The 27,711-nt window shown below is 44.4% G+C and overlaps 2 protein-coding genes across 5 annotated transcripts in view; both read left to right on the forward strand.

The window, feature by feature from the left end:
* LOC119450534 (oxysterol-binding protein-related protein 8-like) overlaps positions 1–13,288 on the forward strand; it is a 115,220-nt gene extending 101,932 nt beyond the window's left edge. Inside the window, 3 exon segments of the mRNA XM_037714027.2 lie at positions 909–1,094; positions 1,375–1,742; positions 3,711–13,288. Coding sequence (XP_037569955.1) covers positions 909–1,094; positions 1,375–1,742; positions 3,711–4,012 — 856 coding nt within the window. The 3' untranslated portion in view covers positions 4,013–13,288.
* Positions 13,289–13,504: 216 nt separating this feature from the next.
* The window catches only part of LOC119450535 (uncharacterized), a 31,866-nt gene continuing 17,659 nt past the window's right edge, over positions 13,505–27,711 (forward strand). Inside the window, exons 1-6 of one of the 4 annotated variants that reach the window (XM_037714029.2) lie at positions 13,505–14,029; positions 14,834–14,985; positions 16,552–16,705; positions 18,231–18,343; positions 21,440–21,626; positions 25,677–25,813. In XM_037714029.2, coding sequence (XP_037569957.1) covers positions 14,846–14,985; positions 16,552–16,705; positions 18,231–18,343; positions 21,440–21,626; positions 25,677–25,813 — 731 coding nt within the window. In that variant the 5' untranslated portion in view covers positions 13,505–14,029; positions 14,834–14,845. The other 3 variants (XM_049665938.1, XM_037714030.2, XM_037714028.2) reach the window with 3 other exon arrangements.

A 27,711-nucleotide genomic window follows, 5' to 3' on the forward strand; every position in this document is an offset into this window, starting at 1 on the left:
TGAAAACGATGCCACGCACTTGGTTTTCTATTTCGGTACCAGCAAATCTCCTCGTGGGTCGTTGCACGTTGCCATTCACAGGTATCGCCGCCAACCCAATGCAATAAGCACCTTCACCTATCTGTTTCACAGCGCGTGTCGCATAGTGCCGTTGAAAGGGTTCTGCACGCTTTAGCACGCATTTATCAAACACGCTGCCATTCCCTGTTGCAGGTTCGTGGCTTTGTATTCCGGCCTTGATTTCGTTTTCGTTTCCCATCGCTGTCTTAAAACGACAATGTGTCTCGGGTTGCTCAGGCCCCACAAGAGTCAGTGTCTCGTGCTGCAACAATTCTCGCCGAGTGGGCACATCGGAACTGCCTGCTCAAATTCTCCGCCCCACGAAGCTGCTGACTCAGGCCAAATTCAAGAAGCTTGCCAAAGTTGAAAAAATGACAATGCATTTGGGCGTGTTGGCGTCTCGTCTTGTGCTGCAGTGATTCACGCAATGCTTCGCATTTGTACAATGTACATGTCAACTACATTTGAGTCTGCCAAATATTTTTACGAACTTCGGATCATACGCTTTTCTATGTAGCACGTTTTTTCTATCATTTTTTTATAAACATATGAGCAAGGTTCTACTGTATAGGTATTAAGCTAATTAACAGTCAGCACTCGTCCATGTGTTCCTTCTGTGCATTTCAATTTTGGTTACCAAGTGTTTACTCATGATGCCATGTCAGGCTTGCTGTGCTGGCGGTTCTTTAGGTGCATGGAATGTTGTGCTGTGTGAGCATGTTAAAAAGTGCGGAGATTCATTTGTAGCTCGCGTTATCTCCAACACATCTGTTATTTCATTGGCAGGGCTGTAGATGTGCAATGTCTGAGGTCTCGGCAGTGATGCAGTTGATGTGTGCTCAATGCAGGCTGTGGCAGCATGTGTCGGCAGCCATAGTACGTGGGGACCAGATGGCAGCCACTGAGGAGAAGACTATCCTGGAAGAGGCGCAGCGCAGGAACACCAAGGAGAGGCAGGCACGCATGGAACCTTGGGTGCCCCGCTTCTTTGTCCAAGACCTGCTCACAGGCGACTACCTCTACAAGCACGCCGAGTAAGCCCCCATTGACATTATTGGCAGTTAAAACATTGTGTCTCTTCAATATGTTGTACCAGGCAGCTCAGGACTGTCCAAGACGTTGCATACGCCAACATGCATTGGCTGGAAGCAATGTTTCGGGCAGACCTTACAAGTCCAGGATGACAAATGAAAGAGGCTCATTGTGACATCCCTGATACACTGACATGTCATGTGAATGTAAAGGTGTCACTGAAATCAATCATTCTTGGACGTGGGTGTTCTTTAATTTTTTTTTTTTTTCTTCCATGTTCAGCTCCCGCCCATGGGACCCTCGAAACGACGTTGTTCAGTTTGAGCGAAACGGAGTGATTCAGAGCAAGACTCGGCATCAGACGCCCATCGTGCCCTCGGGGGGCAGCCTCGTGAGCATTGAGGGGAGCCCTCCTGAAAGTCAGGGTGGCTTGCGCAGGCGCATCTTGCACTCGAGCCCGCGGCAGGTGGCCGCTCACCTTACTCACCGTCACCATCACCACCACAGGCACCAGCAGCAACAACCAGGCTCAGCTTCGGCGAGTTCCAAGAAAGATAGAAAGAAGAAAATCGCTGTTGGACTTCACCACAGTGGTAGCTCCTCGGCTGAGCGAGGCGCCTGCTTCTCATGTGATTCCACTGACAGCGAAGGTGGGTGCCGTAGTACAGGGCTCGCAATAATATTAAAATTGCTCAAGCACTGGACTTACTGTATCTTCTGTGACTTGTACTTTGGGGTGCTCTCAGCACGCGGTCTGGGCAGAAGGTAAGCTTCGGTTCTAGCCATCATAGTCGTCATACTTACTCATACTCACAATTATTGCTAAGAGTGAAAAGTACTAAGCACTAGGCGGAGGGACGTCTGCTCCATAAATGATATACAGTTGAACCTCATTATAGCGAAGTTGGATTTGACAAGAAAATACCTGCATTGTATCTGATATTTGTTATAAGCATACATTTGATATACACATTTATTGGTGAGAAACATACTTATTTCATTATATTCGATAATTCGTTATGTCAAGATATAACTGTAGTAGTGAAGGAGTCGGCTTGCGTCTCGTCGCATGTGGTGGCGTACGTAGTGGGACCCCACAGTACTAACAGACATTTGTACCGTATTTACTCGCATAATGATCACACATCCCCACTTTTTCAATCAGAAAGTGAGTTTTTGCTTTTTCTTGCATAATGATTGTACCCCAAAGTTGCTGTCATGAAGTAGGGGACACAATACAATTTGGCGTCTGATACAACGTCTAATGTGCTGGAATGGCAGCCGGACCCGAGCCGATTTTTTGTGCCATAGTGCTAGATTGGATGCCCGGTCTGTGACAAAAGTAGGAGACATGTGGTACGATTTGGCGTCTGATACAGTGTCCGAGATATGGTGCTCGCAGAACTGAGGCGTCTTGCTGTGCCGTGGCACCAGGGGCGGTATTCTGTAAGAGTCTACCTAGTGGACTGTCCATTTCGGCGACCGTTGATTCACTGCTGCTTGACGTGCAGGAAGGAGACTGGCTGGCACCTTCCTGCACGTCAAGCAGCAGCAAATCAACAGTAGCCGAAATGGCGAAATGGACAGTCCACTAGGTAGACTCTTGCAGAATACCGCCCCAGATCAGATGCCTGTACACGCCATGTGTAAAAAAAAAATGCTAAAAATTTTAACCCATGTAATGAATGTACCCCACAACTTGAAGAAAAGTTTTCGGGAAAAGAAGTGCCATCATTATGTGAGTAAATACAGTATGTATCTTATCAGTGAAATTGTGTGTCACAGGAGGCTGTGGCCTTGGCTATGTTTCATGAATGCTCTGCAGAGACGCATCTGGTGTTCTTGTTGTGAAAGTTGCTATGTGCCTTAGGACCATCATGTTATCATATCTGCAGTGACATTGCACTGACGATGGTGATGTGGTACGTCTGCTCTGGATTTGAATTTAGTGTTTTGCTCTTGGAAGAGGTGCGCTAAGTAAATTACCATGCTGATACCAATGATAGCTGCTATTACATGGCACAGAATCAACCAGCAGGTGTTTAATTATCCTCCAGCTGCATCCTTGCATGTCATTAAAATATCTCCGCCTTGTGGCATCCTGCTACTGTTTTCTTCCTATGTGCTGTTTTTTTTCTTTTTTTCTCTTTCTTTTAATACATAAAGGCAACAAGGCTATTGGCCCTAAATTTGTTTTGAATTTATTCATAGCTGTGTGCAATAGACTGGGGGGCTCAGGTCAGTAATTTGCCAGTGTGGAGTTGTCTTTAATGATTGGAACTCTTAACAACCTGTTTTATTCAACTCCTCGGGCACTGTTGGAGTAGATTCTAGATTTACATGCACAGAGTGGGCTGTGTTGAAATAACAGAAGTTATTTAGAGAAACATTGAAGGAGCCACATTGGACCTACAGTATTTGCTCCCCCTCCCTACATAATTTGTTGAACATGTTGAATTGCTTAATCAAACCACTAACATCTGTTCAATGAGCCCTACATGTGGTGCTTTACATTTTAAATTTTTTTTTTAGTGCTATTTCTACAGTCTACTCTATGTGATAAAAACAAGTGGTTCGGTCAATTCTCACTTTATGGTTTACCTTCCTCGCATGGCCAGCGCTGGCAGCAGAGGCAGGCAAAGGAATAGCAGCACGGTTGGGTCTGCAGCCAAGTCGAGCAGTGCTGTCGAGCAGCTCCGTGTCTCAATCCCTGGGTCCCGCCCTGGCTCCTCTGCAGCGCTCCCTGGAAGAGGCAAACGCCACCCTGAACACATTACAGCGACACCTTGAGCATGTGCTGCTGCAGCAGCGGCAGCTTGAACACCGGCTCATCCAGCGCAACGACATCACCCCCGTGGTCTTCATTGTGTTTGTTCTGCTTGCGTTACATCTTTTCCTTTGGGCCTGGTTCGCCTCCTGATCGCGTTCTGTTGTCTGACCTGCAAGGACAGGAATACTCTTTTCGGGTGTCTGCTTGTGATTGCCAGCGTAGCATGCCTTGAGTGCAGTGTATGATACCGGTAGCTGTACTGCAATAGTACCGGTACCTTGTACACAGTGCTGTGATCATCAGTGTAGCGTACCCCGCCTGCAGAGTATGATATTGGTGCCAGTGGTACCGATACTATGATGATACCAATACCTGTTGTACTGGTACCAGGTACAAAGTGCTGTGATCACCAGTGTAGCTGCCCCACATGTGCATGATATGGTACCAGTCGCTCTAGTACTGCAATGGTACCAATTCTTGGTGATACACAGTGCATGGCGCAAGGGTGGTAGCAGCATTGTACCAGTAACTTTAGAAGCTCCTGGGCCATTGTGCATGTGACACCATTAAGCTAAGGAAGGAGAGTGTGGTAGACTTCTACACCCTCCACTGCTTCGCAGAGCCGCGGATACAGTGGGAGTACCAGTACACGGCTTGTCAGCTCTGTTCACGCAGATGCTGGCTATGGAATTTTTGAAGTGGACTGTGTGGTTGCGAAATCACCCTCTGCCTGTACAAAGACTGATGGAAGCTTAGGAAAAGGGGCATTGGACCCTTAGTTCATTTTGTACATAGGAATAGTGTTCTGCAAGTGTGAGTGTGGTGTAAATGCGATTGTCGAGTGAGTGTAGACGTCGAATGTAGGTGCAGCATGAACTTGGCTGTGGCACTGTACCCCCCAGTACTACCAGGAAGAGCGTGTGGTTCCTCAGGGCAAAAACAATGTGGTGTGGATAAGTAAGAGGAGATCTGTGTTCCGCGTTATATATATATATGAGATAAGCTTTTCAAATGTAGCAATTACCCTCACGTACCGGCAGCTGTGTGCCGTCTGGTGCTGCACGATGCTGCCAGAAGGACAGCTCTGTTCTACGAGTGTCCTGAGTGCTTGGAAAACAGTGATGACCACTTGAGTTGGGCCATTGTACATAAGAGAAGAAATGCAACCATCAGTGTTACTGCTGCAACAAGCTACATGATGCCACTGAAATTAATGTGGCTCAGCTTCCTTTTGGTAGCTGGGGAATGAAGTCGAGCTTCTCGGCCAACTTCCTGCACATGATAAAACAGCTTTCAAGATTATGGGCATTTTGAGTGTGTACCATTGTGGGGTGCAGCTGAAGCAAAAAGTCCTCCCTCCCCCTTTCTTTCTCTTGCGTGAATGAAAATATTTTGAGCGTTCCAAACATACTCTAAAGTTAATTGACAGACCATTCATCAAAGAGAGAAGACTCCAAGTGAAGAGCAGGGAAGAGATTAAGTGGAGGATCAGTGGAAGGTTCATCACAAGTACACAGCTTGTAACTTTAGTTCAGTGTAAAAAAAAAAAGCAAGCAAGCAAACAAACAAAACAAAACAAGATTGCTTGTCAGTATTGTCTTTCGCGCACATGGAGGGAAGTGTCTGAGAAGCGTTCTTTTATGGGCTCACCTTTGTTGGGCGGCTGGAACTGCAATGAACTGGAATTGAATAGATTCCGTAGGGAAAACAGATTCTACAATCGTGACGCTGCACATAGCACCCCTGTCTTAGCACCCCCTCTCTGTGGTCAAGGCACTGCTGCATTTCTGGTACCCTGCAAGCCAACTTTGAACATGAGTGTCACCTGCTTTTTGTTCCCACATGTGCAAACTATTAAGAAAGTACGGTGGTTGCGAGTCCCTTGGCATGTCTTCATGGCTCGCATGCTTGTTCGTGGTGATGCAGCATGCACACATTGACTTGCTCCTGGTCGTAGCGGGCTTAGTCCTATGCCACTTTGATGAGCAACTGCAGCATCTTCAATACGTTGCATTTGTAAACAAATTCCTACAAACAAATTTCCAGAAGCACGAGGCAGAAAATATTGACCTTGAAAGTGAATCAAAAAGAATCTGAAAGGGTTTCTGAATCTTGCATGACAATACTTCTCGGATTAGCGTAAGGGTAGTAATGAAAAGTCAGCATTACTTCCTATATTCAATTGTATTACTGTGCTATAGAGCCCTAAAAAAAAAAATGCTGGGTATTCCCTGTCTGTGAGCTCACTGTGCAATGTAAAGTATCTGCAACAGCCAGGCTCACGCCCCTGACAGCAGTGTCAAGAGAAACTGTTGGTTGTGATTAGCCCACATATTCTGGCTAGGGCCTGAAAGCAGCATTTATATGGTCTCTGTAGATTTAAAATGCGCGAGATTCGACCACAGGATTGATGTTTTTTTTTTTTTTAAGGGGAAGGGAGGGGGGGGGTGGTGCAATTTTTATGATAAATTTTGCTGCTTGTAAGCACATGGAGCGTGCAATACCAATACAGGTAGCCCTGAAGCTTTCTCAGAACATGGTCGGCACACTGGCTATAGAAAAGCTGTAATGCAGTTCTTGCTAACACGCATTTCTCTGTTGCCTTTAAATTTGTCACAGCACAAAGTATGTTTAATTTATTTGTCCCACAATTTTTTAGGTGATGTACCATATTTGCACGTAAATAATGCGACCACGAATGTAACATGATAGACTGGGAAAGACTGGGTCTCTAAAAAAAAAAAATGGTACAGTAGGCTTCCGTTAATTAAACTCCAGTTGATTCGATTTTTCATTTAGTTCGATCCTGACCGGAGGTCCCGGCCAGCGCCTGTGCATTTCTATGGGCAAAAACTTCTGTTATTTCGATCCTAACATTAGCCTTTGCCGGATAATCCAAACTTGACATTCAGCATACACGAGCCTGACTTTGACAGTGAGCTCTATAGCGACCCCTTTATTGGCAGCGTCTGTCGCGGCAGAGCTTAGGGGACAGTGAATGCGTGGGTCGAACAAATGTCATCGCCCGTTGAAAACGCTTATTTTCGGCACTACCAAGGAAGATTTTCAAATAATAACTGTAGATCACAATTTCTGATTACGGTATTTATCGGTTTCTAACGCGCCTCCTTTTTCTTTACCCTCCATAAAGTTTGGCCAAAAATTGCTTGCGTGGTGCAATCGGTACCAAACAAAAACCGCCTTTGCGGCGTTTGTATGCTTTACCGCATAACACCGGTGTGTCGCGGCGAAGCTGACTTCAAATTATGCGCGGCGAAGCTGACTTTAAAAAAAAATAATTGGGCGCCGTTGGGCAACACGTGTTACACCCTTGCCCATTTTTATTCTTTAAAAAAATTGGGTGTGCGTTAGATTTCTTTGTCTAAAAGCTTTTATGCCATATCTACGCTAGTTTTCTACTTTGGACACTTAGAAAGTGGGTACGCATCTGATTTGGGCTGTATAATTATTAGGCAAATACTGCCAAATGAGTCAGTGGAGTTCTGAGTTTTTTCTGCCTCTTGTTTAATTGAACCCACTCGATAATTCAATCCATTTCATCAGTCCCGTTAGGGTTGAATTAACGAAAGACAATTGTATTACGATTACAATGCGAACTGATGCCGTGAAGAAATGGGCAACGACGCATAAAAGCAGATGCCCGCAAGGCTTTATTTATCGTTACAGCTAACTGCCGTCGCAAAATAAAGTGAAAAGGCAGCTGCTGATGTACGTACTTATCATTGCCAGCAAGAATGGCGTTGTCCTCCGTGACACCCACCAAGATTACTGGAAAGGCAGGATTTCAAAAATGCCCATTGCATTATCAAACACAACAAAGCCTTGCATGGATTGATTGCACGGTCTTCATGTGTCCAACTTCGAAGACAGCTCACTTGACATGCCTGCACAACAGTGCCGATCGTCTTGCTCGAGGTTGGGATTAATACGCAGTGACCACATTGGTGCGGTACTAACAGTCTTCTAATTGGGAGAAGATTGTGAACTGCACAGCGGCAACCCCCAACATTGGTGGCATGCGCAAGAAGGCTCCGTATGCAGTAGTGATCATGGTGGTGCCTAGTGGTTTAGCTCATTGCAGTTTGAAGTGCTAGAGAAAATTAAACTTCAGAAAACTTTATATTTGTGTCACAAGCCTGAATGTAACGTGAGATGTGTTCTGAGGCTCGAGATTAAGAAAAGAAAAGCTCTTGTTGTACTCGTGCAAATATGTTAATATACCTGTCACACGGGGCACTTTTGATCACAATTGATACATGATCGGCCAATGGCTATTTTGTGGCTTGTTGCAAAACGGAGCCAATCACGCTTGAGAAATTCGATCCCTATCTGGCTTGATCAGGATCGAAAGTGCCCTGTGCTGACTGGGGTATAATTATCAGTGCATAATAAAATCACCCTGTTCTGCTGTTAGCTGGTTCCAATTTAATGGCATTGCCGTCTTTGAAAAGTCTGTTCCTTTCTGCATGATCTGCTAGCCACTCCTTCGTCGATACAGAATGAATTCTGTATTTTGCAAGGGCACATACTTTGTTATTGAAATTTACAAGCTTAAATACAAATTTAGTGTGCAGTGCTTTGTGCTTCTTTATGGCTGGATTTTCTAGAATCAGAAAACAGCTCACATGTTTTTTTACCTGTAAAATTGCTAAAGCTCAGCATGATGGTAACTGTGATCGAATAAATGCTGCAAAAAATTTTTCAATGAAATCAGCACAAGATTGCACATGTTATTATGAATAGTAACTTCACACTGCAATCATGCTGTTATGTAAAGCATGCAAAGGGAAGCATCCCATTGCCATAAACACATGATGGCTACTTGTTTAAGCCATGTTTGCTGCTAAAACTGCATGGAAAGTAGGGCTGTGTTTGGGCATAAACGAACTGAGCTGTGAACAAAGTTTCGGTGAGTGCAATAGGTTTGAATTATAAACTAACACTTGGTCATGTTGCTCATAAGGGAAGGTAGAGGACACGTGCTGCTTCTTGGGAGAACTTGCAAGTGCAGTGGTCTTGTCAGTCAGGCTGTGGGCGAACAATGTAGTCGTTCATGTGATGCCAGTCATGTGGCTGTGTACTTCATGAATGTAGACAAAGTATTTACAGTCCAGAGCTGGCAGAGTTAGGAGGATATACACGATGAGCGTGCAAGAAATGGACTGGGGAAGTGATTGATATTGCTGAATGGTGGTACTTATAGTAGCTGTATGCTTCACAGCACGTGGAGTGTCAACTTTGACTGTGACTGTGTGCTTCACTGTTGTATATCTGTACTGCTAAATTAACTGCAAGTCATTCTCTCGCGTTGGGAGGCTATACGAGGGAAGTAGACCGCAGTCTGAAATTGCAGAAAATGCGCCAGTGTTCTAAAAAAAATCTTGGGGGTTTACATATGACCTTAGGATCACAGAGCTTTAGCTCTGGAGCATAGAACGGCACGCTATGGCATTTCAGGGAATCACTTATGTGTTTGATTGGACCTCCTGCAATCTGCTGGTCCTTGTGCTTTGGACACAAGTGTCAGTGCACAGAATGTTGCATGTGCTCTTTTTTACATGCTTGCACTTGTACTGATGTGTTGCCATACAAGTGCAGCATCCTGCTTGTGCGAGTTGCACGGAAATGCTTAGCACACACTGATGGACCGGTAGTTTGTAGATTTACAAGCCTGTTGCGCCATTCTCTGCTGTCGTGCCCGAAGCAAGATGTCCTTCAAACACACTACAGTGTGAGCAAATGGGCGCACTTTCAAAGCAAGAAGTTCACTTCTGATAGTGCAAATATATAGTATTAACTCGCAACAAACAGTTGATCATCCTACAGACATAGCAAGGCTACAGTTGCTACGTGTTGGACGGACATGTGTCATTTATAGGCCAACTGCAACGAAATTTCATTTTGACTAAATCGGTTATAAATTGGTGTATATACTAGTATTGGAGCAACCTTGGCAAAGCTTGCAATTGTATCTTTCTTATTAACAGCCTTAGAATGGCACTTAGCGGATGACATGTGGTTAGCTGATAGGACTCAAGCCCTGAACCATGGACTCCGAGATTTTCAGAGTGCTGCCGGCACCTGAGGTCTCCGAGGTCATACCAAGAAGCTGCACTGGTTTGGAACATCTTGTTTCTACGTATTAATCTCGTTCCATCCCCCCCCCCCCCCCCACCAGTTTGGTACCAAAAAACATCTATTTCTATTACTTTTCATGGCACCTCTACTCGTTCTTTGAAATGTAAAATTTTGCACCGAGTCTGAAACTAGGCTTTTTACACAGTTTAAAGCTTTGTTGCAGTTGGCCTCTTAAAGATGGCCTCTTAAAGATAGCCATGGAGGAAGGAAACAAATCAGGAGAGCCCCTGACGTCATTTTTTGAAGCCGGAAGTGCAGCCATGTTGGTGTGCCACCTCTCTTTGCGCCTCCAATCAGGGGTTCTGCAGTTCGCCGGAGCAGATGGGCGCGAACTTTGAACTTGCACTGTTACGAGCCGCCGGAAGTGTGTGCTCCTGACGCACGTCAAAACAAAGCCTACAAAACTTCTGTAGCAGTTTTAGTGAAGCAGACGCGCTCCTGTGTTTTTCCGTGACACATTGAAGAAGACAACGAAGACTCGCGCCATGATTGCTTGAGTGTATCTGTTGCTGGCCGACACTCACACTCACAGACCCAAAACGCAACTTTCAAGCTTACACACCAAACTCCAAAGTCAGCTTTTCTCGCAAACAGAAGGTGCTGCGGGAAAGACACCGGCGGAAAAATGTTATCTCACTTTTCAGAGACCGAGAGCAGCAGCGAAAGCTTCAGGAGCATGGTTGTCATGGCAACGTTGACATTTGGGGTACCCGTCCCAGTGCTCCTTTGCGAAAAAACAGCACGTGACTTCCGCCACACCTTCTCCAATACGCTCGTGCTGGCCAGGGACTCTCCTGGGGTTTCCATCCTCCATGAAGATAGCCGTAGCTAGGATGAGAAGACTAGGCAGCTGGTCATTTGACACAAGATTGCTGCCAGCATGTGCTGGCATGTGTATGTAAATCTTGATAAAGTGGTGTTTCTGGACAATTACATCCTTACTTAGCTGACTAGTTTGCATGTCATCTGAGAAAGTGGGATAATTTTGGTAGTCTTTCATCAATTGTCGATTGTGGTTTTGCAGAGCAGCGTGCGTCATGTGAGATTTTGTGAAAAGCTTGGTAAATTAGGTAATCTACTACTAGTTGATGTTGTCAAGCCCAAGTGCTAATGTTGTTTTCTCTGTCTCGAAGTCCGCTTTAAATGCCGTCAAGCCTGTACCGTAGTTTATCCTGAGTGGCAGTACAAATATCTACGACGCACTGCATATCACAGGGGCCTGCGTAAAGGCACTTCTACAGAGATCAAGATCAACTTACCTGTACCTTCAAAGGCAAAGTCTGCTTTCCATGCGTTACATGAAAAGCTTTGGCAAGTTGAGATCACAAATCTCAAAGTACTATGTTTCGGCTAGCAAACTTTATGTAACGTAGGGTGTTTCTCTGTGCAAATGTTGTAAAGATCCTCCTATCTGTTGGACTGTAAAGATCCTCCTATCTGTAAAGATCCACCAATGTTGGACTGAACGACATGGTGGTTACCTTGTTGCATAACAGATAGTGTGAAGAAATTGAAACATTATAGCTGTTTTATACGGAATAGGAGCAGTAAAAATGGTTATTAAAGCTGAGATGCTTTTATTTTATGACAGTTGTTTTAGTCTTTGTAATGCTTATGAGATGAGTTTTGCGTTAGCACCGAATTGTAGGCTTAATGCTTTTTACAGTGGATAGTTAGTAACTCTTGTTTGCTGTTTTTTGTTGAATGAGCACTTACTTCACCCATACTTTAATTGGTGCTAATGTCACATCATGTGGTTGCGGCAATTTCTTTTTCGTAACTGTTGCATTCGGCAAATTGATTGATGTACGAGTGAAATGTTGTTGTTTTCTGATTTTTATACATATGCGTTTGCTAGAAACACTTTTATTGTGTTTGAACTGCTGTTTCTCATTCTGGATTTCATTTATTTTGTAGGCCTGCTTGGGGGGTAGCCTTTGAAGGAAATTTGTTTAACAGTGCATTGTAGCCATTGCTGCTACTAATAGATGCGCACTTTCGTACTTGAATATGCATTGATAGTTCTTTGAGATTGGGATTGTTTGTAGATGGCAAAGTCTTATTACTAGTGTTCCCTTAAATTTCAAATCCTCTTTTGAATATGCTGCTGTTATTGCCTCCAAAATGCTCGTCTCTAGCATTGCATCTTGCTTACACTCAGCTTAAATGCATATGTAACCAATCTTAACTCGAAGCAGCACTAACTTACTGGGAAGTAGATTGCTGAATGTAAGAGCTTCGCTTTTGGTCTGGTTGATCTTCTATCATCTGTTTATGTTTCAGGTGAGAATTCTAAATTCACTTCTTGTGCCTCAAAGTTAACATCATAGGTAGGACACCTTTAGAGGTATGAGGAGTGGATATGTACCGTATTTACTTTACAGATGATGGAACGGTGTTGCGTCACGAGAATGTATGTGGTTTTGGGACGGGAAAAGGGCACAGTGCATGCATCTTTCGCTTCTTATATTTACTGCAGCCTGAAATGCTCCTAGAGCCTGCAGCTTATACTTCAATACACTTAAACTTTTGTTCATGTGATATGGGAACTACTAGAGAATTTGCACTCCTTGTATGCAGCTTAGTTTCTGTCAGAAATTGTGGGAAGCCTCGTATTGCTAGTCGTTCGCAAAGTGGCATTTGTGTACTGAGTGAATTCATTATTATGCATGTTAATTGCTAAAAGTGTGCTTCTGTGTTTGAGCTTATACTTTGCAGATTGTAAATATTTTTGTGTCCGTACGTACTGCTGTTCTTTTGTATTTTGCTGCTTGGATTATTCTGAACCATGCCGGCAGCATTTGCTTGGACAAGGAAAAGAATATATGCCTGCCGTACTGTACTATTTGAAGTTGTTCAGTAATGCGTACCTCTATGTGTATAGTTTGTAAAATGTGTTGCACTATTCCATAGATGCACACTCCAGTACGTGTGTTGCATCCTTGTGCCATGATTTTGCAGTATTTGTCATGTACCTTTGCATTTGTTACCTGAATTTAGTTGCTGGCATTATGAGCAGACGTGCATTTATTTTTAATTTTATCTTTACGCTGTGGTCGCATACCGCAGCAGCATGTGTGTCAACAGTGAAGATAAGATGAATTGTTGAACTTGGGGAGTCAGATTTTTACATGCGACTTGTGTAGCTGATGGGGCTGACGACGTTCCTTCATGGTGAAGCTGTGTCGTACTGTTGTACACTCGTCGAGTTGTTTTTATAGAGTTGGTTACTGTAGCATGTAAATAAAGAAAAAGTTACGAGCAGTGCGTTCTCTGTTTTGTATGAATATCATTCGGGCCAGCGTCACGGCAAACTCTTGGACCGCAAACAACTCATCGCAGTCGTTTGTACACGGCGACAGGTAAGATGTGATTAGTAAAGCCAACGAGCAATTTCACGTGGTGACCGATGCGCGAAATACGCGTCCTTTAAATCGAGGCAGCGGCGGCGCGGCCGTTCGGCATGGTCGACCGACCTTTTAACTCACTCCGCGATCGTCCGACAGAAAACATAGCCCGTGAAAACAATGAAATTGTGTATATGTGCGTTGAGCCGCGTGATGTCGAATTAAGAATGCATTACAATCGTTGCGATAACCTAAACCATTAAAATCGGTCCAACTCTCGGTAAGCGTTGTCTAAGCTTGGAGATGCGAAACAAAATTTCGAGTTTGAAAGTTCCCTAGGCCTACTGGGCACTGACAGAGCGATCCGCAGTTAAAGTTGAATTTCTAGTAAGCAAAATATGGTTTGTAGCTTCGTAAGAACGCATCGGCGTTTTAAGGTCGTCTAGATTCTCGACGTAAAAAATGCAAGTATCACTTGAGACGGGCGGCAGTGCCGATCGCGGCGATAGGCACGGTGCTGCTGCTGCGAGCTGCGCTGTGCGATTGTTCGTCCGGGCTTCGTGAGTCGCTCATGCACCCGACAGTTTCATGTCTGCAAAATCAGTGCTAGGAGTCCATCGGAACTCTAGAAGGCTACTCATCTAGCGTCGCGGGATCAAAGGTAAGTGCGCGACTTAAAAAAAGCGTTAAACACGGAGTGTAAGCCGTGTCAAACGCAAGGGAGTGAAGGTGTCCCGACTGCATCACCTCTATCCCTCCATCTTTCCGGGACGTTCTTTTCATAAAGTACAAGACTAGCATAAACACAAATAACTTTTATGCACTACTATGTGATAGCATGCCGTCTAAATTGCTGTACGAGTGAGATATTTGTGCTGATTCTTGCCAAAATGTGGGATGAGTGCAAACAGGGTTACGGGGCAGACTTGTGTTACATAGTTCTTGGACTGTTGAGAGACGTTTGCGTTAGCTTACATTCGAATCGTATTTTGTCTCTTATGTAACTTGTGTTGATTACCGCCGTTCAGTACTGTCAAACATGCAGACGTGCTACGATACTCGCGTATCGAGTCTCCAACATGCCTGCGGAGCATGCCTCTTTCCAAAGCGGCGGATGTGAGAGATGCATTGAATTACATATGCTCCCCGGCAGAGTACTGCCTCTGGAAATATTTTATGGTGTTGGCCGACGTTGGGCATGAGTGCTAAGAGTCGTTGCGTAGGGAAACGACCAATTTGTCTGTCGCGGTCACGCTCGTGCTGCTGTTGCTGCAACGATCGTTCGAAAGTGGTCCACTTTGGACCCCGCATTTCTACCCAAGCCTGATCGCGCTGGCTTCTCGCAACTTTGCGTGTCCCGTTTCGGCATCAGCGAAACGTGTTGGCCGTAAGGCATTTTCGAATGTCTGGTGTGTTCGTTGTCAGCGAGGAAAAGAGGAACCGATTCATGTTTGCGTATTCCCAGCCCGTCGCAACCATGGTCGTGGAGGGCCCACGGAGCCGCTACGCCCCGTCGACGGGCATGACTGCTCGGGAATTGTGCGAGAGCGACGACCAGGCGACAAGTCTCATCCTCGACCCATACCTGGGCTTCGCTACGCACAAAATGAACCTCAGGTAAGCTTCAGGATGGCACTGCAACTTTCGTTTCTCCGTGGTGCAATGCGCGCGGTTGTTCTGCCTGCGGCGGTGGTTATCAAAACATTGCGCAAACATTGCGCTCAGAGTCCACTGGTTAAGCATCGTTTTATTCGACAGGGCGCTTGCATAAATAAAACAATGAGCAGACTAGACAGCGATTTCACTTATTCGTTACTGTGTTGTATAGCGGACAGGCACGACCCCGAAGTTTAGCTGCAGCGATGTTTTCTTCCTTTGAATTGTCTGCGCTGGTTAATACAATGTATTGACCTGTGTTTGCTGCAAATAAGAAAATAGCGTGGTTAAAAGGAAAATGACATTTTAGGTATATCAACAGTATCATCTGCCTGTTTTGCCATCATCAGTCATTTGCTCTCAGGATTGCAACTTCAAATAAGTCTTTTGTGTGACAGTTATTTTGCAACCTATTCAACATTTGTTCATATGGATGTGTTTGCCACTGTCTGTTTCATTGCCACTTTGAACTGTTTGTACAAATTTAGGTATATGCACCTTAACTTGATTACTTGTCATTCGGAATATGTACTGTGTGCAGAAAGCACAATTAAATGGTGCTAGGTGACCACGTTTCATGAATAGTACATTCATTATGTATACTGCAGCTGACCTACATGTTAAAAAAAGAAAAGTACAGCCCAGCTTTCTTCTGTTTTCTGGCAAATTTCTTTTACTTTTGCAAATTAACTTGCATATTGTCTTAACAGTTCAAGCAACATTGTCATGGTATAACCCATCTTGTTTTCACTGTGGTTTTCGTCCACCAAATCAAGGGAAGAAAAATAACCAGCTAGTTTGAACTCATCAAATGTTTCCAGTTCGGTTGCTGCATGCATAACTACCGTAATATCCCAAGTGATAGCCCACCTAAGATCTAGAGAAAATTGGGTGAAAAGAGGAGTGGCCGTGCTAACTCCAGTTTACGATCAAGAAAAGTTGAAGAAAAAAAAAACATTGTAGCCAAAGCATGTGGAGGTTTGTTCATACACCCTTGTTCAATCTTCCTCAAAGCCTTCACTATCACTGTCGAACAAAATTTACATGACCACCATGACCACGTCCTGCACATAGTCAAACTCTGTCGCATCCCGACCATCCTGACGTCCTTGCTGCTCCATGACAAAAGATGAAGGGGGAATGTTCAGGTATTGTCCAGCATTGTTCGCTCATCTCTTTTGGTACCTAGCTTCTGCCAAGGTCACCATTGCAGCAAAGGGGGATGGACCAAAGAAGACAGTCCTTCGTAACCAGCATTGTTCCTTATCTCCAGCAGTAGCTAACTGACCCTGTTTTTGTTGTGGTCACCATTGGTGGTGGCGGCGGCCGTGGGCTACCTTTCGATGTTATAAAGAAAAAAAAAATAGCAAACCATGCCAAAAACAGGGTGCTTTTTCTTTTGGGGGTAGGGCATCTCTTGGAATATTACGGTACAACATTTTCTACCACTCTATCCATTTTTAATGGCACATTGAGAGGTAACTGGGCTAAAAATTGTGCATCATTCTGTTCTTGGTTTGGTCACAGATTTCGCCCTTACAAGTCCCACAAGCAGGAGCTGCAGCAGCTGATAGCAGATTTCAAGGCCCACAACCAATATGAGAAGGTGTTCTCTAAGTTAACAGACTTTGTCCCGGCCTCGTTTCTCACTAAGGCCCGGCAGGGTCCGTTCAAGGAGCACGTGAGTATCTCCTCAGCATGCACTGCATGTGTCTGTTGGAAGCTGAAGTGCTTCGTTTGTGAAATCTGCCAGATAGTCCAGGCTACCGGGAGATTGAGAAACAGATGATGGCCATAATTGTGCCACTTGCTGTTTTCGCTTTGCTGTAGTCCAATTTATCAGCTCACCTCATCAGAGCAAATATCACCTTTGCAAGCTATACCACCTTAAAGTGAAAGCATTCAGAAATAAAATGGAATATCTTTAATTCTATCCTTGGGGTTAGCAGTATGCATTACATCTGAATTTACTCCAAGCTGAGCTACTTGAATACAGTGTATGTCCACATTGGAAGAAAGCTTATCGGAACCAGCATAGAAAATCATAAACAGTGTGAAAGAGAAATAAACAGGGGACAGTAGTGCAGTGCTTAAAGGAGTAATGACATGGCATTTTCAAGTTTTATTTTTTTTTTGCATTAAATGTAAGCTCTGTACTTTGAAACCCTAGAAAAAATATCGGCAAGCCCTAGAGGGTCCTAAATAATTAGCCAAAGCAGCTTTCTTATGAACCAATTTCGGTTTCGTTGCGTATCGTGCATCGTGACGTCATGACACAAAAGGTGGTCACGTGGAAGCAGGACATAGCAGTGTTTTAATGCTACCTCCAGCTCACTCAGGTCGTCTGCTATGCTACTATTCATTGTTTTTTAGCAGCAATTAGCAGCATAACAGATGACCGAGCGAGCCGGAGCAAGTGCCAAAACATTGTGATGTTCTCACATGTTACCTCTTTCTGTGTCCATGACGTTATCACATATTACACCCCCTGGACAGCCAAATCGAATTTTGGTTTATAGAAAGGATATTATAGATAGTAAATTATATAGGTCACTCTGAGGCTTGCAAGTATTTTTATAGGGTTCTGACGCATAGGACTTACATTTATTGCAAAAAAAAATGAGAAGTCCAGAATGACATTGTAGTATTCCGTTAACAGTCTTACCAGGGAAATTGTAACACATACAGGACTGCCTGTTCTTCACCAGCAGTACAAATAAAGTTTCATGAAGCATCAGTGCAGGCAGCACTATGCGTTAATAAAATAAAAGGGTTGCGAGATTGGAAGTATGTACTTTCTGATCTTACAGTGTGTGAGAAGCAGGATGCAACATAAGAGGGCATGTCATGCTGATTGATGCACTGTGCTCTCTCGTCATTTCGCCGTTTTGTGTCCCGAAATCCGGAGCTCTGCCGGTAGTACTAAATATTTAAATGAGAGCATTGTAATTGAAGCCACGTCTGTTGTTGAGTCTTACAATGTAGTAAAATGTCCTTTCTGTTGTTATTCAAACCTGTCCATTCTTCTTGTGTATCGTAACACATGGATAACAATTATTCGCTGCTCTAAAGATGTAGCATTTAAACGGCATGAAAACTGAATTATCTGCTTGTGTGTTTTACTTGAATAATGGTGTATTGACATGCGACATTTGTTACTATTTAATAAGAAACCTCACCAGCGGACATGGTTTTTTGCATTCCAGATCTTTCGTTACCTTCGTGTGTTCGACAAGGAAGCAGGGTTCCAGGTTATGCGATGTGACCGTTATTCAATGGAAGGCAATGTGGGTGCGAAGATATGTGCAACCAAGAAATGGTGAGCCCTTTCCTAGTTCTGAGGGCCAGACTTGCATATTGCCATGCATAATTACTTTACTTTTTATCAGTGACTGCTTTCATCAAAGTATGGGTGTTTTGTTATTGCTCTGGGCAAAACGTGCTTGCTGTTTTCAAAATTTTGTGAATGTTATCGTTGATAGTGAAGTTGGCAATGTTGCTGGAGTTGCACATGCGGCGTGAATAGTGTCCGACAATTTTGAGCACAAGTGATAGCTCTATAGTGTGCAGTGACACATGTGTAAATAGCCAACGGACATGACTTGTTGATATAGATTAAAAGAGCGTGATCGTTGCTGTCGTTGTTGCTTGAGTGTTTCTTTGCGTTCTGAGCAAGAGCTTTCATATGAAGAGTTAAATTATTTGTTAATTTTTTACGAGTGTCCCTGCTTCTTCTCAGTCACTACACTGAAATTATGCATTGAGAGACCAACATCTTGCGTTTACAAATGACATTATAATGATTATATATATACTGCTAAAGCACATGTGTTGATATGTTTTACCTTATTATTAACAAAGTGACATGTAATCATGTCTGAATTTTTATGTGACGTGCACGTTTTGCTTCTGTCCCCATGGCACTGGCCAATCTTGAATTTTCCTATTTTTTTTTATAGTACTGATGGAACATGACTGGAACTGATTGTTACAGCATTCCAAATGATGGACAAGCAGTCGCTTGAATTATTGCACTACAATATAACGCATATTTCAGACAAAGTCTGCTTGCCCCCTTTTTCATCCTATTGAAATTCATATCACTTCTCATGTTTCCCATGATGTTTAACTCCATTCACATTTGGTTTGCTTGGTAATGACTCATATTTAATGTCTGTAATGACTGAAGACGGGACATAAAGAGAATGTGTTTTCTTCTTTCCTGTCTCTTAACTTCTGTTTGGTGCTCTAGTCAAAGATTTATACCTACCATGATGCACTGGTAAATATGATGGCTATTGGCCCAGACTCCTTTAGATGTCACGACTAAGTAGTACCTGTGACAGGAGCAACAACAGAGAAATGTCATACTAGTGAGACTTGCAATGGGCTGCCATGAAATGTATATTTTATGTCCTTTTAGTCTACCTATACTCTGAAAAGACGTACGCTGTGTGTCTACTTCTATCGGCTATTGCACATTGAAGCATAAAACATGCAGCAATTAAATACATTTTACTTGTCTATGTTTTAAGCATACCCAACGTCTACTAAGCTACCTTTAAAACCAATTTTATGCTTTATTCCCGTGTTTGTACTTCTAGCTAAGTATGCATTTTGTTTGTTGGCCACTGCATATCACCCTATTTAAGGCCATTTTTCTAATCTTCACTCTAGATAAGGCAGTTCTGGTGCTTTTTGGTCCCTGATGCCCTTGCACCATAAAACCTCTTCAATCATCGAAAACCCTGTACTAAAGAGGAAATGGCACCGTATGGTTGTGGGGAACAGTACATTTTGGCCGATACTGTTACCTTTGACATTGGGCACAAACTGGTATTGGAGGCCACGCTGATGCCAAAGCTGAGCATGATGACTGATTGAGTTGCACAGACATCAGCACATTAGGAATCAAGAAAAAGGACGGAAGGCTATGAAGATGTGACAGGGACACAGGATGTCGTCGTCAGTGACACTGCTCATATGAGGTGCATTCCAAAACTTCTGGCCAAAGATTTCTGAGGGGATGTGCTTTAATACTAGACACATTCTGGAACTCTTTTAAACGCTGTTATAAGGCCCTTGTAAAAGGATTTATTTCCTTCCCTCCTTCCCTGTGGCCTTCACCACCAATTACCTGAGCAGTGGGAGAAAGCCACTGCTGTGAAATCATTAAGAAAGTTTTCAAAAAAATATTGCATCAAAATACGAATTTGTGCTGATATTGTTTTTATTCTCATGAAAGGAAATGCAAAACATTTTAAATAACTGGCATTACGACATAATTCTGGAATGTGTACAGAAACAATGTGGTTGCCTTATCTCACACGGATAAAAGCTTTGTATCATGTTGTTTGGGAGCCAAGTGCTGCTGGCTACTTTCACATAGCAGAAAGGGCAAGGCCAGCAGAAACACTAGGCTTTTCTGATAAATTTCACCAGAGATAAGGGTGACTGTGTTTTCTTAAGCGTTTAGACAGCTCTTAGTTGGCCTGTTATAATTCAAACTGGAATTATTCAAAATTCTAGTTTATTTACATAAAACTGAAATGTTCTGGTTAGTCCATGTTTCAATGTATCCCAAAAGTATTTGCCATATTTATTGAATCTTGGCTTACCCTCAGAATATTTGTAAGGTCAGAAAATAAAGAACAACTTTCCTATAATGTAAGCAGAATCTGAAACTTAGAATATTCGATATCGGTTGGTATTCAGTTGGGTTTGAAAGGTACTTTTACTATTCGAAATATTTGAACCCCCAAAAATTGCTGTTGTCGGTTCATTAAGTCAGCTTCACAGCAGTACAGCTGTGTTATGCAGCGAAAGCATACAGAATGTATTGTGGTGAAGCATTTTATATCATGCAGTGAAGCATATCTAAAGTGAAAGGGGCACTTTCATGGGGCCCTCACTGGTGCTTATGGCTACCCGACACTATCAGCTCAAGTACCCACACCGTGATACCTCTTCATGCATCGGGACAATGCCAGCCACCAGGTGGAAACCTCTGTGTCTCCTGCTAATCTGGTTAAGTGCCTAAAAGCACGGTTTCCGAACTATTAATTTGACCAAGTAGCAAGCTTGGCAATGTTTTTAAACCCTCACTCTAAAGTAGTCTAAACCCTTACTTTAAACCTGAACAGTGGAGCGTGTGGTGGAAGCATAATGCGCTGTCTAGTCATCACCCTGGCGCACACATCCGGTTTAACCGCACTGTGCGATGATGCTCCCCCTATACTGCACTATTTTCATTTCTACTTTGGTTCTCTTTTATTTGAAAGCGAGAAAACAATATCAACGGCAACAAGCGAACACTTTGTGCCAACCAAAGACAGCAGAGCACATTTTGAAAACCAGAAGTTCATGCTCTGTGTCGAGGTATATGTTATTCAAGCTTGGTGTGCATCTGATGCAGGTACAAGAATGAGAAGATCCCACACCTAGTGGGCTGCATAGCGGAGCTGACGGAGGAGGAGGAGTGCCAGCTACTGTGTGCCGGCAAGAATGACTTTAGTGTCATGTACTCCTGTCGAAAGAATTGTGCCCAGCTATGGCTTGGACCGGCTGCCTTCATCAACCACGACTGCCGGCCCAACTGCAAGGTGAGCCTGTGTAGCAGCTGCACCTGCAGTATGTGGCACAGAGGCATCTGCTGGAAAGGCCTTTGCATGAATGTTTGGCAGTTGTCTTCCTAGCACGGTTACACTGTGTGCAACATTAGAGCAAGGATCTCCTGCGGTGTGTCGGCAGATGGCGCATGGTGATTTTGAATCCTATGAGCACGTTGCACGAAGAAAAAGGCGTGTAATCTTCAGGTATAGTAGGAAGAACTTTATACAGTGCGTTGCCCATTTTGACATGTGTTGTGTGCTTTTACTTGCTGCATACGACAGTTCGTGCTGGAGATATATCGTACAAGACCACCGCCACATCTTCGCAGTCCCAGTACAACTCGGACTACTTATAACGTAACTGCATATAGTAGTGCTGGGTCAATATAGTGATGCGGTGTTTAGTGACTCGCACTTGCTTTTCCATAGAATTCAGTGTACAGTCAGGCACCTCTACAACGAATGCCTCTACAATGAAGTGGCCTGTGCAACGAATAAACAATTCGTTCCCGGTATTATTGTGAGCTGTGCAGTGTGCGATCTTTATAAAGATATGACCTGTGTAAGGAATGATTTTAGATACCCCAGGCACTTCGTTATAAAGGTGTTCAAGTGTATACAGTGGAACCTTGTTGATACGATCTTCACAGGAACTGGAAAATAAAGCGTATCATCCGAAACTCGTATCATCCAATGTATTATCCAACCAAATCGTATGATCGGGAAAAGAAAAAAAAGAAAAAGTGTCATCCCAAAAAGCGTATTACGCAAAATCGTGCCAGCGAGGTTCCACTGTACTCATGCCACTTATAGTGCTGTTGCACGAGACAAATTACTGGTTATAATGCGGCTGCTTGAAAATTGCGCTGAAAAGCCTGGCAGTGGGGTTCTCTGGCAGCTGAGGGGAAGGTGATGAGGGCAATGTGGAGGAGGACACGCGGAGTGAACAAACAAGGAGAAGTAAAATTTATACATAAACAGCATGCCTGCCGTCATGGCAGCGCATTGTGCGAGTTACATGGTGTAAGGCACTCTCTGGATGCACAGTGGTTGCCTAGGCAGCGGGAGAATCCTCTGTGCCCACGCATGTCTTTCAGGCCATGTTTTGCTCCAGTCGCTTATCAGAGATCTGCGCTCCTTGCCGAACTCCGCACCAAACGCATGCACATTGCCACTCTTCGCATTACACAAGGCATTACACAAGGGGGGCATACATTGCAATGCTTTTGTCAAAGTGCACGAACAAATAGAGAGAGAAAAAGAAAACGAACAAGAAAGACCCAAAAAGAGAAGAAAAAAAAGCATGCACAATAGTGTATACAGTAAAACCTCGTTAATTCGACCCTCGTTAATTCAGAAAACGGATAATTCAAACTAGTCCTCTGGTCCCGGCCGGTGTAGGCATTATTCAATGCAATCAAACTCTCGTTAATTCGGACGTATTTGGCCGCACATCGGTTAATTCGGACAACTTTCGGAGCTCGGCAACCGAGGAGCGCTGAAAATGTGCGACGCAAAAGACCAAAACGGCGCTAGTGCCCAACCGATACGAAGCGGCTGAGTACGTGTCGCCATAGTCATCAGCGGAAATCGTACGTGAATGATAGCATCGCCGGAACGCTTCGTGCCTATTTGTGCCTTTAAAGCCTTTATTCTTGCGTTTACCGCCTTGCATAACACCGCATTGGACGTTGGCTTTCATAATTACTATCCATTATCACGTCTATAGTGGCCGCAGTTTCTTCCACAGCAGTTGCGGCAAACAGTAGTTTCGTTTTCACTCGGCACGTGCATCGGCCGCATGCCTAAAAAACTGCGTAGTCGCCATCCATGATTGCATGGACAGCGAACCGCTGTGTTGTTCGTAGTTGTTGCAGCGAACGGTAGTTTCGTTCTGACTCGGTGCGTGCGTCGGCTGCGTGTGCCTTCAGCACGCCATTCATAATCTCGTCAATAGCGGCCGCGGTTTCCTCTGCAGCGGTTGCGGCAAACAGTCGTTTCGATTTGACTCGGTGCAAAGCTGTCGAAGATGAAGAGCACCGGCTACATCGCGACGGACAGATGATCTGTTGGCGATCAGCTTAGTGGCAAAAACATAATCGGGATGTGTGCGTGGTAGTGCTAAGCATGTCGCCAATGAAGGCGCGCGCGGCGGCTGGCTGCAAAGGCTGTCGCGAGGCCTCGATGGCCGCTGCAAGAGCCAATGAGTCACGAGATGACGAGAATTCCACCTTCCGCTCTACTTTTGTGCAAAATAGCAACAGGATTTGCTCATTCATCCACTAAATAAAGGCGTGTTGACGTAGTAAGCATTTGCTTATTGTTTTCTGGATACCCTTGATAATACAACATTAGGTTAATTCGGACATTTTTTTCGGTCCCGTGAAATCTGAATTAACGAGTTTTTACTGTTCTGTAAAATCATGACACTTGCAAAAGTATTGAAATAGCCATATCTGCACTATACGCGGTACCGCACTATAACCAAACCAATGATTTTCAAGCCCCACACGTATGCAAAACATGTAGACCAAGCATGTAGACACGCTTTGTACTATCGCGATGTAGCCGGTGCTTTTTAAGTTCGACAGCTTTGCACCGAGTCAAAACGAAACAAGTTTGCCGCAACCGCCGCGGAAAAAACCGTGACCACTATCGCAGACTTTGCAGTGCTGAAGGCACGCGCCCGACACACGCGCCAAGTCTGGATGAATTAACTACCATTCGCTGCAGCAACTGCAGTCGAAACCGCGGTCGCTATCTATGCAATCATCGATGGCAACTACACAGTTTTTTAGGCACGTGGCCGACGTGCGTACTGAGTAAAAACGAAACTACTGTTCGCTGCAACCGCTGCGGAGAAAACCGCGGCCGCTATCGATGCGATCGTGGATGACGACTACGCAGTTACGAAAGCCCGCGGCCAACGCGGTGTTATGCGCAGCGGTAAACGCAAGAATACAGGCTTTAAAGACACAATAGGCTCAAAGCATTGCGGCGATGCGGACTCCGCCGCTTCGTTTCGGTTGGACGCTAGCGCTCTTCTTGCTCTTTTGCGTCGCACATTGCGGCGCTCCTCGCTCACCGAGCTCCGAAAGTAGTCCGAATTAACGAGAGTTCGATTGCATTGAATAATGCATACGCCGGCCGGGAGCACGCACCTTGTTGAGAAGTGTGCTCGCTGCCGCCCTTGTCGGCGTGATTTTCCCGCAGAAGCCGCATTATAACCGGTATTCTGTCTTACGCGGCTGTACTGTAAGCGGTATGCGTATACATGGAGTTATATGGGAGGGTAAACGGGAGTCGGAAAAGGCCGCGTTGTAGCCAGTTCTGCACTATAAACGGTTACGTTTTAAGTGGTCTATACTGTATGTCACGTATTAGCCTGGTAAAGCACACAGACAACTTACCTTTGGCCTCATGAAATGAGGGCATTTCTGGGATGATTCAACCCCGCTTCTACAGTACGAAGACACATTTGCTGAACATTTTCAATGGTTATTGCTGCAGCTATTTGTCGCCACACCTTATAGTGCTGCTGATTCATGATGTTGCTTGTCACAAGACTGCAGACATGTTGTGTTGCCAAGCAATGTTAGAAAATTGGCTTCTTTGATGCAAGATGGCTGCATTTGAGTGTACTTCTGATGAGGCAAACCATAAGGCTGCTCCATGTTCACCTTTATGGAAGTCAGCTGAATTGCCTTTTCTGCTTCTACTGCAATATTAAATTTTTCCTAAGTGAACATCCTGCACAATTACTGGACTTGTCTCCAGCTTGGAATGAAAAATGGGCAATGCATTTGGCTGCCATGAGTTAATTGACTCATGTGGTGAGAGCATGCTTGCTTTGTGGTGAGAGTACTATAGTTCACCCTCTACCTAATGCCATATTCACTGCTGTGGCTAAGTGTAATGTCATGTCTCGTTTAGCACTTACATTTCTCTGCTACTGTGCTCACCATTGTTGTAGAAATGCTGTTGCTTCTTTGTGATGTAGTCATATTTTTACATCTGTGTTTTGCTTTCACCTAAATGCAGTTTGTGTCGACGGGCCGAGACACTGCTTGTGTGAAGGTGTTACGGGACATTGAAGAAGGCGAGGAGATCACCTGCTTCTACGGCGAGGACTTCTTTGGAGATGGCAACAGTTACTGCGAGTGTGAAACATGTGAAAGGTAAGTGAATGTGGTCGTTCATATTGCTTATAGTTCTGTTCTCAACAAAATAAGTTTCTTGAAAGGGCCCTGAACCACTTTTTATCGAAGTCGAGAAATATACTTGAAGTTAAATTAGGCTATATCAGAAATACTTTTCCGCAAAAAGCAGAAGCGGAGTTCTTGGCAATCAAACATACTGTTCACGGTGCTTCCGCTCCTTCTTCAATGATTTGCACTGCGAAGGCTATGGCGGAGCGAGGTATGCCTACAGCACTCCGCCTACTGAACGTCATCGTGGCGTGCAGTTCAAATTTGATTTTGGATGTTCACGTAGACGCCTCTATTTCCGATTTTGGCGCCTACGATGTGCAAAACGTGGTTGTCCTCGGCCGTGCACGACTGCAGAATTTGGGCGAGAGGTTCACAGCAGCATATGCTATCTCCGAACTGTGTTTTGTCACCAAGCCCCGGGGTGATTAAGGGCTCCTTTAAAAAGATTTGTTACAATTTTTGTGAAGGCTAGCAGGTATGTCTGGTAGTGTTTTGTACAAACTAATATTGTCTGTGTCCTAGTGTGGAAGGACTTGCACCCAGCCTGTGTTTAATGATATATACGATCAGCACTGTATGACACAGCAGGAGAAGAAAATAGGCAATTCTGCGCATTTGCAGAAATACTACAGGGCGTTGCGACCACTGTGTGTCAGGTGGTTTGATCAAGTGTGCCACACTCCCTGCCTGCATATCAGCTTACAGCACTGTCAAGCTTCGAGGCTTAGTTGGGCAGCTGTGGGCATTGATTACAAATGAAATGAGGCAACAGAAGTGAACCACCACCTTCAATGTGTTTCATTTGCGAACACAGTGTATGTGACTCGTCATACAGCATGCAACCCCAATGCTTAATGCTTTGTGTGCGCACGCATGCATGCACGCATTCTCGCCTATTTGCCTTTGTGCTGTGTCAGGATGGCCTCACCAGCTGGCAGGTGAATGTTCAGCTGACATTGCTGAAAAAGTGACACATATGCACCACTTTCCCAGTCTTTGTTGAACTTACACTGTAGAGATTAAATTAGCAATTGATCTTGACAGTTCAGAAAGCTTACCCTACATTGGCACATATAAGTTGGTCGGCTAGCTGTCCAGCTTGGTACTGGTGCTGCCTTGATGTACCGCGAGGTTGTTTTCAGCTTCGGAGTTCTGGTGTAACAGTGAACACACTCGCATAATAAGCACACCGCCAACTTTGCTCTACAAAATTATGCTCATGGTAATCACACTTTGGTCTTCTGCATTCCCACTAACAAATGGCCATGCTAGTTTCTCCATTCACTTGCCCCATGTCACTGGGAGACATCTCTCAGTGAAAGCATGAATGCTGTCCACTGCAGTACCTATGTGACAGCCAATCAAAATGATGCATTGAAAGTATTGCAGCTAGAAGCAAGTGAACTGGTGAGCCGTATGTTGGCCTTATTGTTAAAGCGAAGTTTTTTTTGCTGTGGAGTATGTTCAGTGGAGCAATGAAATTGTGCCGCTGGGAGGCATTTCATTGTTGATGACGTCTGCATGCGCTACTGGTGAAAACGGCACAAAAGCTTCTTGCTCTCAATTGGACATAGTTGCCACTAGGGTAACTATGTGCCACTTAGTATGCATTGCTCTTCAATGGCAAAAAATACATTTAAAATATCTCCGGTGCTAGTGTGGAATCGAACCCACGTCATAAATATTAGACGAACTTGTCTGAATGTACATTTACACAAGTGCCACGCACAGACTTTGCGGCAGCACTGCTGAATGACGCAGCATGTCTAGAGGGAAGCCAGAGAGAGGAGCCTGGCTGCGTACGCGCTTCATACATGGTGGCCGTAAGGTGTGTCACTACTTGCTTCATTGGTAATCGCATGAAT

Source organism: Dermacentor silvarum, chromosome 4, assembly GCF_013339745.2.
Source record: "Dermacentor silvarum isolate Dsil-2018 chromosome 4, BIME_Dsil_1.4, whole genome shotgun sequence".
Lineage (NCBI taxonomy): Eukaryota > Metazoa > Arthropoda > Arachnida > Ixodida > Ixodidae > Dermacentor > Dermacentor silvarum.